The sequence below is a fragment of the Gigantopelta aegis genome, chromosome 4, assembly GCF_016097555.1.
Source record: "Gigantopelta aegis isolate Gae_Host chromosome 4, Gae_host_genome, whole genome shotgun sequence".
Taxonomy (NCBI): Eukaryota; Metazoa; Mollusca; class Gastropoda; order Neomphalida; family Peltospiridae; genus Gigantopelta; species Gigantopelta aegis.
This window is the reverse complement of record NC_054702.1, coordinates 70,223,439-70,237,829: the sequence shown is the minus strand read 5'-3', so window position 1 is coordinate 70,237,829 and position 14,391 is coordinate 70,223,439. Positions and strand designations below refer to the sequence as shown.

Genomic DNA, 14,391 nt, shown 5'->3' with positions numbered 1-14,391 from the left:
TGAGACCAAAGTTGGTACACTGGCTTTACACTGCCAAACTGAGCTGTTGAAGCTCAATCTTTTCAAGAGCTGGGATCAGGATATGAACATAGAACCTATCAGTCGCTAGTTAAATATAGTAATACAAATATAAACCCATGTATTGGTGGTTTAACTATTGAAAGAAGTCTATTATTTTTGGACCTTTTGTTAATTTACTACTATGTAAGCATAATACACAAAACAAACTGCACATTGTTTTAAAAATTCCAATATTTTATTGGTTCATGTACATTTACCTCCCATAAATACTACAGTGGTTGCAACTGAATATATACATCTGCAAATTTAATTACATTTCAGCATCATGTATGCCAAGTAAAAAATAGAATTTGAATGAAAGACATTTTTGTTCTCATGATCACACGAACATTTTCAATCATGATTCAAACCTCAAACATTCAATAAAGCACAAACCAACCTTTTAATATATACATATTAACATAAATATAAAGGTTTTCCAAACAGTGCAAAATCCTTATCTGTGTATGTGTGGGGAAACCACACCTTCACCCCCCCCCCTAAAAACAAAACAAAAAAACAACAACAAAAAACCCACCCACAAAAAACGACCCAACAACACCCCAAACATTACAGACCTTTACCTACAGGTAATGGCTTTTTATGTCGTATCAATTTCATGGTAACGACATATTGCTGATAATGTAACAATTAAACAATCTCCACTGTCAAAGGTTTGGGATATCACCTGCTTTATTCAAGGGACTGAAATAATATTATTAGCAACCCACATTTTTGTAGAAAATCAGTTGCATTTTCTATTGTACACTAAAGTGTTGAGGAATAGATACTGGTATTTGTACACATAAACAATTGCTACTTATCCGAGCTGCAGTTGTTTATAAATATCTAACAGTGCACCTCTTTACCTGACATGCAAGTGCCTGATTTAGCTTGAGGCAATCTACACATTCATAGTAGACAGAAGACATTTGTCATTTCCCGTATCTACCCTATTATTAATTATTAAATGGACCTAATATACATCCATTCGTTGTACAAATAAAATGGAATGAAGACTAAAAGTATTTGTTTCTTTAAAATACTGTAGTTTCATTTGGAAAATCTGATACACCATTAATCTTTAGGTATTATTTGCGACTGAGACCTCTTTTTGAATCAACTGCTGTTTAGCAAGAATGCTATATGAACAGAACAATTTATTGGGTTATACTTATAGCAATGTCTCAGAATTCATATTTGGTTTCTTAAAATTAACATGCAACTGTCAACACATCAATATGTTGAGGTTTAAAACATTCACACTAACACAGGTACAGAAATCTTGAACACTAAAACCAATTAACGTTAAATAATATATAGATAACATTATTCCACATATGGTATTACCAAAACAAAAAACAAAATCAGTCGCTATATTACAAACAAATTTTAACAAACAATGAAATGCTAAGGATATAATAATTTATAGGCTTACTTGTTACTGTTACTATACAGTACAACCTAAAAAGCCTATGCACATCCCTAAACTAGATCAAATGCTTAGTAATGAAAAAAGTAAAATATCTTTTACAGCAGCATGTCTTTCACTCATTAACAATTCCATGGCTGCTACATTAATGTGAAAAATGCAGTGTCAAGTTTATTTAATCTTCACAAGCCTTTTCATAATTCTACAAAATGTAATTTTTTACTTAGCTGGAAACTCTTCAGAAATGTGTTGTGTAAACTTTGCTAAGGAATAAATTACTTTTTTTTAGAAACTGAATATTATTTTTATTAATGCTTTTATGTGGATGTATGGTTACATGTTCCAATAAAAATCATATTTATTAATATTTCAACCAGGATGGTGTAATGGTTATATAAACCACTGTAGCAAAACATCAGAAATGTTCAATGTCTGTCCAATATTGTGACCATAATTACTTCATTTATGGGCATGTAAGGGTTGATTACACTTATTATGGAAAATGATGAAGAAGGAACATGTATGATCTTTTGATGTGGCAAGTGGGCATATTTGGTTTAAAATATTTCTATATATGTGTATCAAATAAATACACAAAGATGCTAATTGGGTAACTGCATAAGTAAAAATTACATCAATGATTGTTTATGTTACATGTAGTGAAAACAACTTTTAGTTAGTTATTACACATGTGTGTCTTTACCCTCAAATGTTTTCCAGGACTATCCTAAATTGGAATAACCTATCATTACAAACACAAAACAAACAAAATAAATAGTGTGATTACAAGAAATCACTCGACTAAAACAAAAAACCCATTGTGATGTTCATCACATAACAACCCTGTACTAATCACTACTTTAGTTGTCAAAGGCTATAACAATGTACAAATCACTAACGGCACCATATATAAACACTAACATTGAGACAAAACAAAATTTCAAAAGAAATTAAGAAACAGAATTTTTTTAATTTATGACCGACTTTAAATGAGTGCAGCCTATTATCCTTTTAGTTAAACAGAAGCCTAGATCACATTATACGACGCGATGCAACTCATCTGTTGAGTAGAGTCATGTGGTGTAGTGAATATTGAAAAACGAGTAATCTGTAACTGATATTTAGTCGGCCAACAGCATTGGACACGATTGAATGTTTGGTGGCAGACCATGGCTGGACTATACAGAGGCTCGCGATGTGACACGACCATCCAGTATATATTGTGATATAGGTTTACGGAAATTCACACAGAACTGCTACAAAAACTCGCAAAATGTTGTAGAAAGAACATACACAGGTAGATTAGTTTCAAATATATGTTCTTCCACACATTAACAATAGAATAGTAAACCTGTTTTCACATCAACAAGAAGATTAATATTACCACCTGCAAATCCTCAGAATCTAAACTGTGATTTGCTTATGACACACTATAATGTATATACTTGAAGGAATAGTGTATGTTTCACAAAGCTATCACATAATAACAATGGTATCCATTTCGTACAACCATAATGCAATAATGTAACATTGCTAATGTTAACCATTCTTAGACTAAGGCAAGCAATTCTTACAGTAAAATGAGTTAAAAGACATCAAATACAATGTTGAACAGACAATATAATGTCAACAGCAATATGGAAAAAACAATGTGGAGTGAACATTATTTTACTATGAATTCTCCACTATCAGATCAGTATTGTGTTTGAAATCGGGACAGATAATGTTACCCGGTACTTAATATAGGTTTTTATACAAACAGGTTTCCATACACATATCTAGTACCATTTTGGAATGTTCAGATGTTGTTACAGCAGTTTGTTTTGGACCAATTGTACATATATGATGTCTGGATGTAAAATTCTTACCACTGGTCACCACATGATTATATTATGCTGGGTACATTAATTTAGAAAAATAATAAAATTACAAAATATTTCTTCCATATAGTTTTATCAATACAATGTTTTATACAGCTTTATGAACACAATTCTATGTTGTGGTTTCAATATAATTCTTTTATACAGCTTTATGAATGTAATTCTATGTTGTTGTTTCAATATAATTCTTATATACAGCTTTATGAATACAATTATATGTTGCTGTTTCAATATAATTATATTATACACCTTTATGAATACAATTCTATGTAGTTGTTTTAAATGAACCCTGCATTATTAATAGTTTAATTGTAACCCTGCTGGTTCTTCATGGCCGACTGCGAGCACTGCCGCTCAGATGAAGCCGGTGAAGCAGGAAACGATGAGGATGTGGAGGAGGATGAAGTACGCCCACAGCAGTGTCCGGATCCCAGGACGCAGCCGCATCATCCGGGTGAGCTGTCTGCTGGAAAAGTACAAGTATTCCCTGAAGTAAAAACAAAATGTGGCAACTTTTACCAGCCCACTGTAGACAGCAGAGTGAAAGGAGAGCAAGCAGAATCCAACGGTTGTTAGTGCTAGTACTGATGCGCAGAAAACGAAAAGAGTGACGCACAAGAAGCAGGTATTAGATGCGCAGATATGCAGAACATAAGGCAAAATGCATTAATTCAGTGGTGTTCCATAACATAGTCCATAATTTGTTAGTATACCTTTTTAATTAAAACAATATTAAGGACCATATTATATTTTGTGATGTTACCAGTGTAATAAATTGTATGAAGTGTCCACTGTATTTTACAGATTTTGATGATAAATACTGTTTGCAATCTGATAGATTATTTTTGTTGCAAATATACAGACACATTGTTTTCTTTTACACCAACACATAAAACAAATCGAGGCATACTGTACCTGTTAATTCTCAAATTAGTTATTGTTGAATATAATTATGGTATATATTCACAAAATTCTGCTTAAATTCATATATAATTAATCAACTAAATGCAGCCTAAACCGTGACTCATAAAACTGTTGCTTTTAATTTACTTTGTGTAAAATTTCAAATAGCGAATTATTAAATAAATTTAATAATGTGCTATACCACAGCTAGTTTGTACACAGCAATTTTGTTTGATTAAAACAGTTCTTACCTAGACCCATGTTTATAATCTTTAAATAATACATCAATTAATAAATTACTAATTGTTTTTTTTAACAATGAATTGCCATTTAGTAAAATGATTACATACTTCTTGACATTGAGCCATCTCTGGAAACGCTGACAGTAGCCAAAGCCATGGCGGGCTGAAAATAAAACAAATCAACAAAAATAATTATTATTTAAAGTGCTGTGCCAGATGTATGATGTATTGAGCTATATCAATCAAGATATTATTTAATATGATTAGAAAATTTAAAAAACAAAGAGTCAAAAAATGATATACCGGTATATTTTCCCTTTAAAAATATTGCCCTGAAAAACAGAACCAGCTGAATTCGTTTCGGGAATTTCCGTAAGATTTTATCCGTGACGTCACGAAGGGAACTCTTTTCGATAGTCAGCGCCATTGTTCATTGCTTCTTTTGTGTTTATTATGGTTAAACGGCGTGTTGTTGGCGGCTGTAGCAATACAAAAGCCGATAAATTTAGTCTTCACGCATTTCCTAGTAATGTTGCTGTGAGAAAGCTGTGTGTGAATTTGATTAAAACAACGTGGAAATACTGGACAGGAAGAAAATGCCGGAGACCGTTGCGACAGCAGACACTTTAGTTTCGATTTGTCCGAATAGGCTTGTCGGCTTAAGCGAGATATGGGAATACCATGTGTTATGGCTTTTAAAAAAAAATGCTGTACCAACAATTTTTCTGCGACATAAAACAAATGACAACAAGCCGACGCCATCCACACTGAAACGACCTTGGGGTGCATATCGTCAATGTCCTAAATTGCGTTATGCTTTCAACTTCGGTCAGTTTGTTTTTTCATGCACGGTTCGTGCAATCATCGAGATCCGATTTGTTGTCGTTTGCATCTCGTTCATTTGTGAGATTTTTCTTTACAGTTCGAGAACATTAAAACAATAAAGTACAGACAAGTAAGTATCTATAGCCTAGTCCGTCCCATCCTACAAAAATGTAGGGTTTTTTTAAAAAAAAAAAAAAAAAAAAAAAAAAAAAAAAAAGCTAATTTTGTATGCATCTTAGAAAACAATCGGCTCAGAAATAAATGACTTGTAAATTCCATAGTATGAAAAAAGGCATTCCCTGTAAAACAGACTATAAATACATTAAATTAATTTTACTATACCTCCCACAGAGAAAACTTTTTTTCATACTATGGAATGTGCTATAAGTTATTTATTTCTGAGCAGACTGTTTTCACAACTGCACACAAAAAAATAGTATTGTTTTGTTATTTACAAAACACTTTTACTTTTTTTTTTTACATCAAACTGAAATTATTCACACAAAAAAACATCTTCATAGAGGGATGGGACGGACTAAAAGTCGTTTTTGTTTATTTCTTAAAATTACTGAAATCGGGTCCACTTGACTCGTAGAATTCAAGAGTTATTTATCGTCTTTTCTACTACATCACAAGTATTAGAACATACAGTGTAGCAAAATAATTCGCACGAAAAGTTAAAGAACAAAACAAGAATAAAAGTTGTAAATTAGTGGTAGTCTCCACGACCATTTTCATCGTCATCTGTCAGGCCGGTGGTTCGTCGGAAGATGTTCCAGGTTCAAACTGATAAGGCATTATTTGTTGTGTTGCACAATTATTAGTCCAGTCGTCATTACTACACTATTCATCATCGAAAGAAGAATCGCATGATCAAGCTTGGCAGTCACTGATGGTCCCACTTTCGCTTGCGCTGGAAGTCATCTCGTGGTAGGTTTCTGTGAAGCGTGTTCCCTTCGTGACGTCACGGCTATTTACAGGCAAATGTTTTTACCAAGAATTTTACTCGGTCGTTTCCGGCAGTGTTCTATGGGAGTGATGTTTTAATACTTTTATGGGACATTTTCGTAATTATTGATTTACATATCGGTGTAAAATATTATTGCAATGAATTAAGAAAGCATTTAATTGTGGAATTAGAAATTTTAGTGTATGGTCTGGCACAGCACTTTAAGAACTGACTGCAATTATTTTTTGGTTCATGAAAGTATGAACTGAAAAAACTATGGGCACACTGTATGATTCAGGTGATTTCCAAATGACATCATTTGGTAAATGATGTCATTTTGATAAGTGATACCATTTTTTTAGTCTTAGCTATGTGCATTTTTACTTAGTTTATATTTTATGAATGAATGAAGGGAACGTGTCAGATATTTACACTTTCGGGGGAACTGTTTAATTTTTGCCAACAGCTATAAAACAATGCTTACAAATAAGTTTCAGGCATGAAGATTCCTACATATCTTTGGCCACCGACATCGAAATATGAACGCAAAAAAGTAAGCACCTCTGGACCAACCAGATTGCCGTAAAGTGTATAGACGAAAAGAAAATTTAATTTTAAAAACATGATAAATGAAACCAAAAAAATCTTGAGCTTGATATATGCCAATTAAGATATAAAGTGTTGTCTAAATGTCCTTAAAATTACCTCTAATCATATTGTTTTCATTCTTTATACTGAGTATATCTAATATTAGTAACAACAAAATAACAAAGACTTACTCAACATTGGACTGATTTCTCTTATTCTCGACTCTTCAAATTCTTCCATATCAAGTTTCACCTAACAAGTAAAAAGAAATCAAATATTAACGATTAAGAAAACTCTAGCGTATATATGGTTAGCTGGACAGGGCTGATACAGCTCAGGTCCACAAAGAAAAACAGACTATCTAGCATCTTTCATCCAAAACCTTGTTGAACTCACGATTTCAGGGATAATGCCTAATTGTCACAGAATATAATGAATGTTGAGATGTTGTTAAAACAAATATTCCTTTCCTTTCTCTTTTATTCCTACTGTCTTTGGTACATTTTCTAGTGAAAACTGGATATTAAGACAAGACAAGTATTTGAACTTTTATGTTAAAGTTACTACACACTTTCAATGACTGTCAATCAAAACATCGAAAAATGTGTACAATAACCATGCATACCACAAATACATTTATTTCAACAGCACCTCCTCATAAAAAATGAATGCTTATGACACTATGTTTCTCCATAACAGGCTAACTGTGGCTTATGCAAGCCTTCAACTCACCCGAACAAGTAAAATGGTGAGGGTTTTCGCACTCACCTTTCATCTTTTTAAGGAAAGTTATCGGTTTTCTATTTAGTGAACTGCTCCCCTGTTTGACATTTTTTGTCTGGAATAACAGAGATATCAGGCCCCATGCTTACAAAACTTTTCGTGTCTGGACTCAAGACTGAGACTTAAACACGAAACAAATTGCATACATGTTACGTCATTTTGAGTCTAGACCATGAAATTTTATAATCCCTGGCCCAGAACACTCCAGCACACTGCAAATAACATGGACACATATTATCTGCATAATCTTATTGACTGTATGTTTCTTTCAATAACAACAAACTGCCCAGCTTTGTCCTCAAGTAGAAAAGTAAATAATTATAACGCTGTCAGTATGTAAGAAACTGTCCAGCTTTGTCCTCCAGCAGAAAAGTAAATAATTATAATGCTGTTAGTGTGTAAGAAACTGTCCAGCTTTGTTCTCAAGCAGAAAAGTAAATAATTATAACATTATCAGTGTGTAAGAAACTGTCCAGCTCTGTCTTGAAGCATACATGAATATAGCACTCTGTCAGAGTGTGTAAGTGCTCACCTCTTTCATGATGGACGAGGCCTGCACCTGGAGCTGGTCCTGTAGCTGACCCACAAGCTTCTCAATCTGCTGTCGCTGATCCTTCTCCAGCAGCAGACTCTTCTCCAGCTGGACAGCGGCCTGGCTCACAGAGTCACGCTCCTTCTCACAACACTCCAGTCTGAGAAAATATAACAATCAGTTAGTTTGTCCTTTACACAATGGAATTCACCTCACGGAGCTTCATATTGTAAGGGGCCATCCATAAAGTAGGTACACTTGAGGGTAGGTGGGGTGTGTGGGGTGGGGGGGGGGGGGTGGGGGTCAAGCATTACGTACAAAGTGTGTGCCAGGATTGAGGGTTATGATCAAACATGGGGGGGAGGGAGTGTTTAAAAAAATTCCAGATTTTGTGTGTATGTACTTTATGGAAGGCTCGTAATGTGGAGTTTCCTTTTATTACATGTACATACTTCAAATTAATCATGATAACACTGATTTCATTAATAAGAGAACAGACTATACTACACTATTTGCTTGGACAAATTCTTTTGTAGATTTTTTTTCCTAACACGAGTTTCAAGAAAATCAATCCTGTTAGCGTGTTAGCGAACTATATGGATTGATTTTTTTGTCACAAGAGTTGTAATTTTAGTATAATTATTATATAAAATTCACTGCACAGCATGTTTTGTAATGTGAATTCAATCCTGTTCTCAGCTGATATATTTATGTCACAATTATCATTTGATGCAAGTATTAGCAATTGCTCTATAGCTGGATGACAAGATCTATTCACAAATGGCATTTGTTGAGACAGGAAAAAGCTTGAGTGTATTGAGGGCAAATGGAACATTAATACAATGAGAAATTTATTTCTATTACATTACAAAAATTATGAAAACAAGGAATGTTCTTTAATTAAAACATAATTATTATAAAATATTCATATTTAAGTAAGAGTGTGCTATCATTTATGTAAAATAAATAGAGGACAATAAACGAGTTACCAGTTATTATCAAATTTATGTCCCAAGTGAAAATTATTTCACGAGGGACATAAATTTGATAATAACTGGTACCGAGTTTGTTATTCTATTTATTATCCCCAGCTATTTTTTTTATTTTTTTTAAGCCTTTATTTTCGATATAGCCTACATTGGCTACACGTCCATGTATATAGAAATGACGTAAACAACTTTACTGTGCTGGGTATTGCTTTAACTTTGTATAATATTCACGGTTCACAGATAATTTTCAAAACCCAAAGTTCTATATATTCTGCAAAAAAAAAAAAAATCTATAATGAATTACATTAAACTACCATTTTATTACAAGTTTAACACTAAAACCAGAAAGATGCTTTAAACTACTTGACGTCATTGTGTGTGCTTTGACAAATCATGATGACGTCATATTTAGTACCGACAAGGTGATTGGTTTGTTGGCGTCAAATCGTCCAATATTAGTGTACGTTAAACCAATGCATTATTTTTATTTTCCCCATTATGAGTGCCTGCTGGGGTAATAAAATTCTTTAGTTACTATATTATAAAATAATCAAAGTTTCTGAATATATTTTGTAATTTGCCAATGTTATAAAAGAAAGCTTACTTGTGTTTGTAAACCTGAAGCTCGTCTTGGTCTGGTATGCTCACAGCTGTTTCAGCCTGAGACGATCTCTGAAGAGACTCACTAACTGTTTTTCTTTCCATCTCCGAAAACTAAAAATAAATGTAATACTGGTAATTAAAATAAACACATTCATTAAAAAATACAACTCTATTTCTATTATATAGACTTTTTTTTTCCAAATATAAAATTGTTTTTAGTACTATTAAACTAGTACTTAGAGGTCATACAAAAATACCTACATGCTTAAACAGGTTACACTATAGAAGCATTTATCATCCATTAGAGGCTTCTGTAGGAGATATTGATGGCACTATAATCTGAGATATCTCCTAAGAGATATCGCTTCTTATAATCTTGATTGGTAAAATTTTAACATTCTATAGGTTTCAAAGAATTGTTTACAAATTGTCACAAATGAAAAGAATGATCATGGATGATAAAAAGAATACCACCCTTGTGGAGTATCCTCTCTCTATATATATATATATATATATATATAAGATTTTTTTTTTTCTGATGGTATCATCTTGTAAGTACTGTAAATTGAATAAATATTGTGACATGTTTTTTTCACCTTAGTGCATATTTATCACAAACAACTGTTGCATATTTGTAACAAAAATAATGTGTTTGTATAAATTTTGTGACTTGATGTTGGGTGAGAATGCAAAATTTATATGCGTTCAGTTTTTCCTGGTTTACAGTAGATATATTCCACAATTCTTAAATTTATTTTTGTTATTAAACATGTAAAATATGCACTTAACAATCACAGACACAGTCTCAACATTGTCAACTACAGCTGTACTGTCAATTCCTAAACACGTAACAAGTTATTGTTAATAAATGGCAGTGAAGTTGTCAGTTACATATCAGACTGTCAACACTTGTTTTTCTCATCAAACTAAGATGGCAGACTACAATGTTAGAAAGTACACGTCAGTACCAGGCCTACCTTGGCCTGCGTGTTGAGGTGTGATTGGTACAGTTCACGGTACTGCTGCTGCATAGCCAGCCACTCCTGTTCCTTCTCTCGCAGAGACTTGGACAACTTGCCAAGCTGCACATTCAGGTAGCCTCTGTCTTCAGCCAGCTGACTCACCTTAACATTTAATACAATATTTTATATTAAGTGTCGATCAGAATATGAGCAATTCCATGGTGACTGATGTTATAGCAGGCAATTTTGAATTTGAAACACCTGTATTTTGGTCACTTTTGCATTTCTTGCTATTAGGTTCCTATCAAAAGGCCACAGGTTACATAATGCTTAAATACAAATTCACAAGACTATCTGAAATAGCTTTTGATGTCCATTTAATTGATTGTGACTGACATTACAAAAATGTTAATGTTTTGCAGCATCAGTCACATTTAACAAAATGGTCACAAAAGTTTACTAAGGTAGCCTGTGAATTTTCTGTTATCGTTAAGTAGCTTATAATCATAAACAAATGAGCAAGATATACTTGGATGCAATAAGGATGAAAATATAGGTATTTGAAATGTCAGTCACCATGGAATTGCCATTGATTATTTGAATAAAACAACAAACTGTTAAAGGAACAACATTTTAAAACAAAGTAATTACTGCACTATTTATATTATTAATACAATAACTATGCACTGTTTTTAATTTTTTTGGTATCTTGTACCTAAAATACACAGCAAAGTATGCATATTACAATTAGCATACATAGGTAATGGGAGATTAAAAAAGTTAACATTCTTATTAGCATTTTCTTTAGTACAGAATAGAAATGTATACATCTTAGCCACTCTAATCACCCATCTCGTCTGAACTGTTTAACACGAAAAACATAGTTTTTCATAGAGTAGTGTGCTTAGGATGGTAGAGGAACTTAAAAACCAAGCTAACATGAAAAGACTCACCTGCACTGCAAGTTGCTGACAGCGTGCCTCCCTCTGCTGTGTGCTGTGAAGTGCCTGGTTCAGGTCCGACTGCACCTCGTTTTTCTGGACCATAGCTTCTGAGAACTGCTGCTGCAGCTTGTCATACTCTGCCTGGAACTTGCTCATCTGGTCACTTCCAGCTGCTGCTACATCTAACTGTGCTTTCAGCGTCTTATTATCAAACTCCAACTGCTGCAACCTTGCTTGAAGCTCAGACAGCTGTTGCTGTAGCTGCGAGTTCTCATCCGTCATGGATTTGCCTTGGCCTTCAAGTTCATTCACTCTCCTCTGGAAGACTTCCTTTTCTCTTTCCAGATGTTCTTTCTGTTCCACATTAAAACTGATCTCACGGCTCACACTACTAAGTTCCTGAATTTTATCATTCAAATCGTCGATCTGCTGGACCATACTACTGTTGTCTTTTAATACTTTGTTATACTGTTCATTCAAAATGCTAAACTCGCTTTCTACAGACATCAAGGAAGTAACTTTACTTTTCAAGTTATTTACTTGTCCTTGTAGAGCTTTAATTTCTGAGGTTGATCTCTTAAGGTTCTCTGCTGTATCTCTGTATGCTTGCTCAATCTGAATGAATTCTTTTGCCTGCTGATTTTGCCTATTTAGTTCATCTGTGAGACTATCTATCTTCTGTCTTTTCTCTGTTAACTCTACTTCAGATTCGTTTAGCTGAGCTTCAAGTGAATTCAAATCTTCAATCGTATTGGTCAAGGACTCCACTTCACCCTCCAACATATTTTTTTCATTTTCCAAGGAAGTGAAATTAGTTTGCAAGATATTCAATTCAGTTCTGGATGACTGAAGCTCTTCTTCATAAGCTGAAGATTCCTCCAATTTCCAGTTAAGACCATCAACCTGATCTCTCATGCTTTGATTTTCAGTTCGTAGCTTCACAAGTTCTGCCATATTGACCTCTAGGTCATTTTCAAGTGCACCGACTTCCATTATCTTCAGATTGAGATCACTAACTTGATCTTTTAGGTCATTATTTTCACTCCTAAGATGATCCAGTTCTTCAGTTTTTTCCCTAATGTCTGTCTCAAGGCTACTCAATTCTTGAATCTTCCAATTTAAGCCATCGTTCAGTTCTTTTAGTGACTGTTTTTCTTTCTTTGATACCAATAAATCCTCTCTAATTCCTTCAATTTCTTCTTCTAAATGTTCTCGTTCTGAATTAAGTGAAATAATGTTCTTCTGCAGTTCACTCACTGTAGATTGCTGCTCTTGCAGTTCAGTGACCTTCTGAAGCAACAGTTGTTTTTCTTTTTGAACAGACACAAGTTTCTCTGCAAGTTTGTTGTTTTCATCTTCGACAGCAGTTAATTTCTTCTGCAGATTATGTAGGTCTTCAGAATGTTGACCGCTGGCAACGACATCTTCTTGCTGTTTACGTAGAAGAAATTTATTTTCCTCAAGTTCTCCTTTAAGTTTCTTACTATCTTCTTTTAGACTCTCAACAATGTTTTGAAATTCACTATTATCTGTGACAACCATATCATAATGATTCTGCAGATCTTTTAGCTTATTTTGTGTACTCTGTAGCTCTCGTTCTAATGTTTCACTGCAGGACAAATTCTCCTGCACCAGTTCCTGTTCTTTCTCAAGAGAAATTTTCAAAATATGAATTTCTTGCTCCAACTGATCAGCTTTCTGCATTTGAGAATCTCTATCCCTTGTAATTTCATCAAGTTTGCTTCTGATGTCTGTATCACCAGTCTGAATTTGTTGTGTCTCAACCAGTTGCAGATCAAGCTTTGATTTCAAGCCTTCAACCTCAGTTCTGAGATCAGAGACCCTACTGTTCAAGTCTATGTTATCATGATACATCTGTCTATTGTCAATTTCCATTTTATGGAGCTGCTCCTGTAAATGCTGCCTCTCATCACTGAAATGCTGCTCTTTGGAGCGTAAAACATCTTGCTGTTTCAACAACTGTATTTGCAAATTATCTTGCTCTTTCTGAAGTTCCTCATTTTTCACCTTAAAACTCTTGAGTTTAGCTAGCATTTTCTCACCCTTTATTTCAGCTACCTGGAGTTTGTTCTTGATTTTTTCATGGTTTGTGAGGTGTTCCTGATATCTTTTCTTCAGATCTACCAAATCCTTTTGTAGCTGTTCATTCTCACTGACAGATGCTTGGCCTGACTGGCTCAGTGTCTCATGAACAACTTTAGGTGATGCAACATGAGCAGCAAATGTCTTCTCAGCTATCTCTGCTTTTTCAGACACAGCAATTCCAGAATCTGACACAGAGAGTCCAGAAATGTTCAAGTCCGATAGCTGTGCCACCTTCAGTTCTAACTGTTCGTTTTCATGTTTAAGTTTGTTGTGTTCTTGTTCAAGTAGATCAAACTTACTGGCTAATTTTTTATTCTGATTAGAAAGCTTTTCAATATGTGAATGCAACTGCTTACACTCTTCTCTTGCTTCTTCTTCCCCAAACTGAGCATCAGCAACACTTCTCTCAAAGCCAGCAATCTCCCCCTGCAATGTTTCGACCTCATTTTGAAGCATTCCTCGTTCTGTATCAGTTTCAGTTAACTTTGTGTAAAGATTCTTCACAGAATTCTGCAAGTCATCAATAGTCTTTTGCATTTTGTTAATGGTTTCAACCTGAGCATCAAATTCAGTTTTCAGATGATGTCTTTCAG

At 34.0% G+C, this 14,391-nt stretch overlaps 1 protein-coding gene across 1 annotated transcript; it reads right to left on the bottom strand.

The window, feature by feature from the left end:
- Window positions 1–3,726: 3,726 nt before the first annotated feature.
- LOC121369971 (golgin subfamily B member 1-like) lies at window positions 3,727–14,335 on the bottom strand. The gene is made up of 7 exons (XM_041495054.1): window positions 11,702–14,335; window positions 10,764–10,910; window positions 9,788–9,897; window positions 8,195–8,354; window positions 7,071–7,131; window positions 4,626–4,680; window positions 3,727–3,859 (listed from the first exon to the last, which is right to left on the bottom strand). The coding sequence occupies exons 1-7, from the start codon at window positions 14,333–14,335 to the stop codon at window positions 3,727–3,729; spliced, it is 3,300 nt and encodes a 1,099-aa protein (XP_041350988.1).
- Window positions 14,336–14,391: the final 56 nt, after the last annotated feature.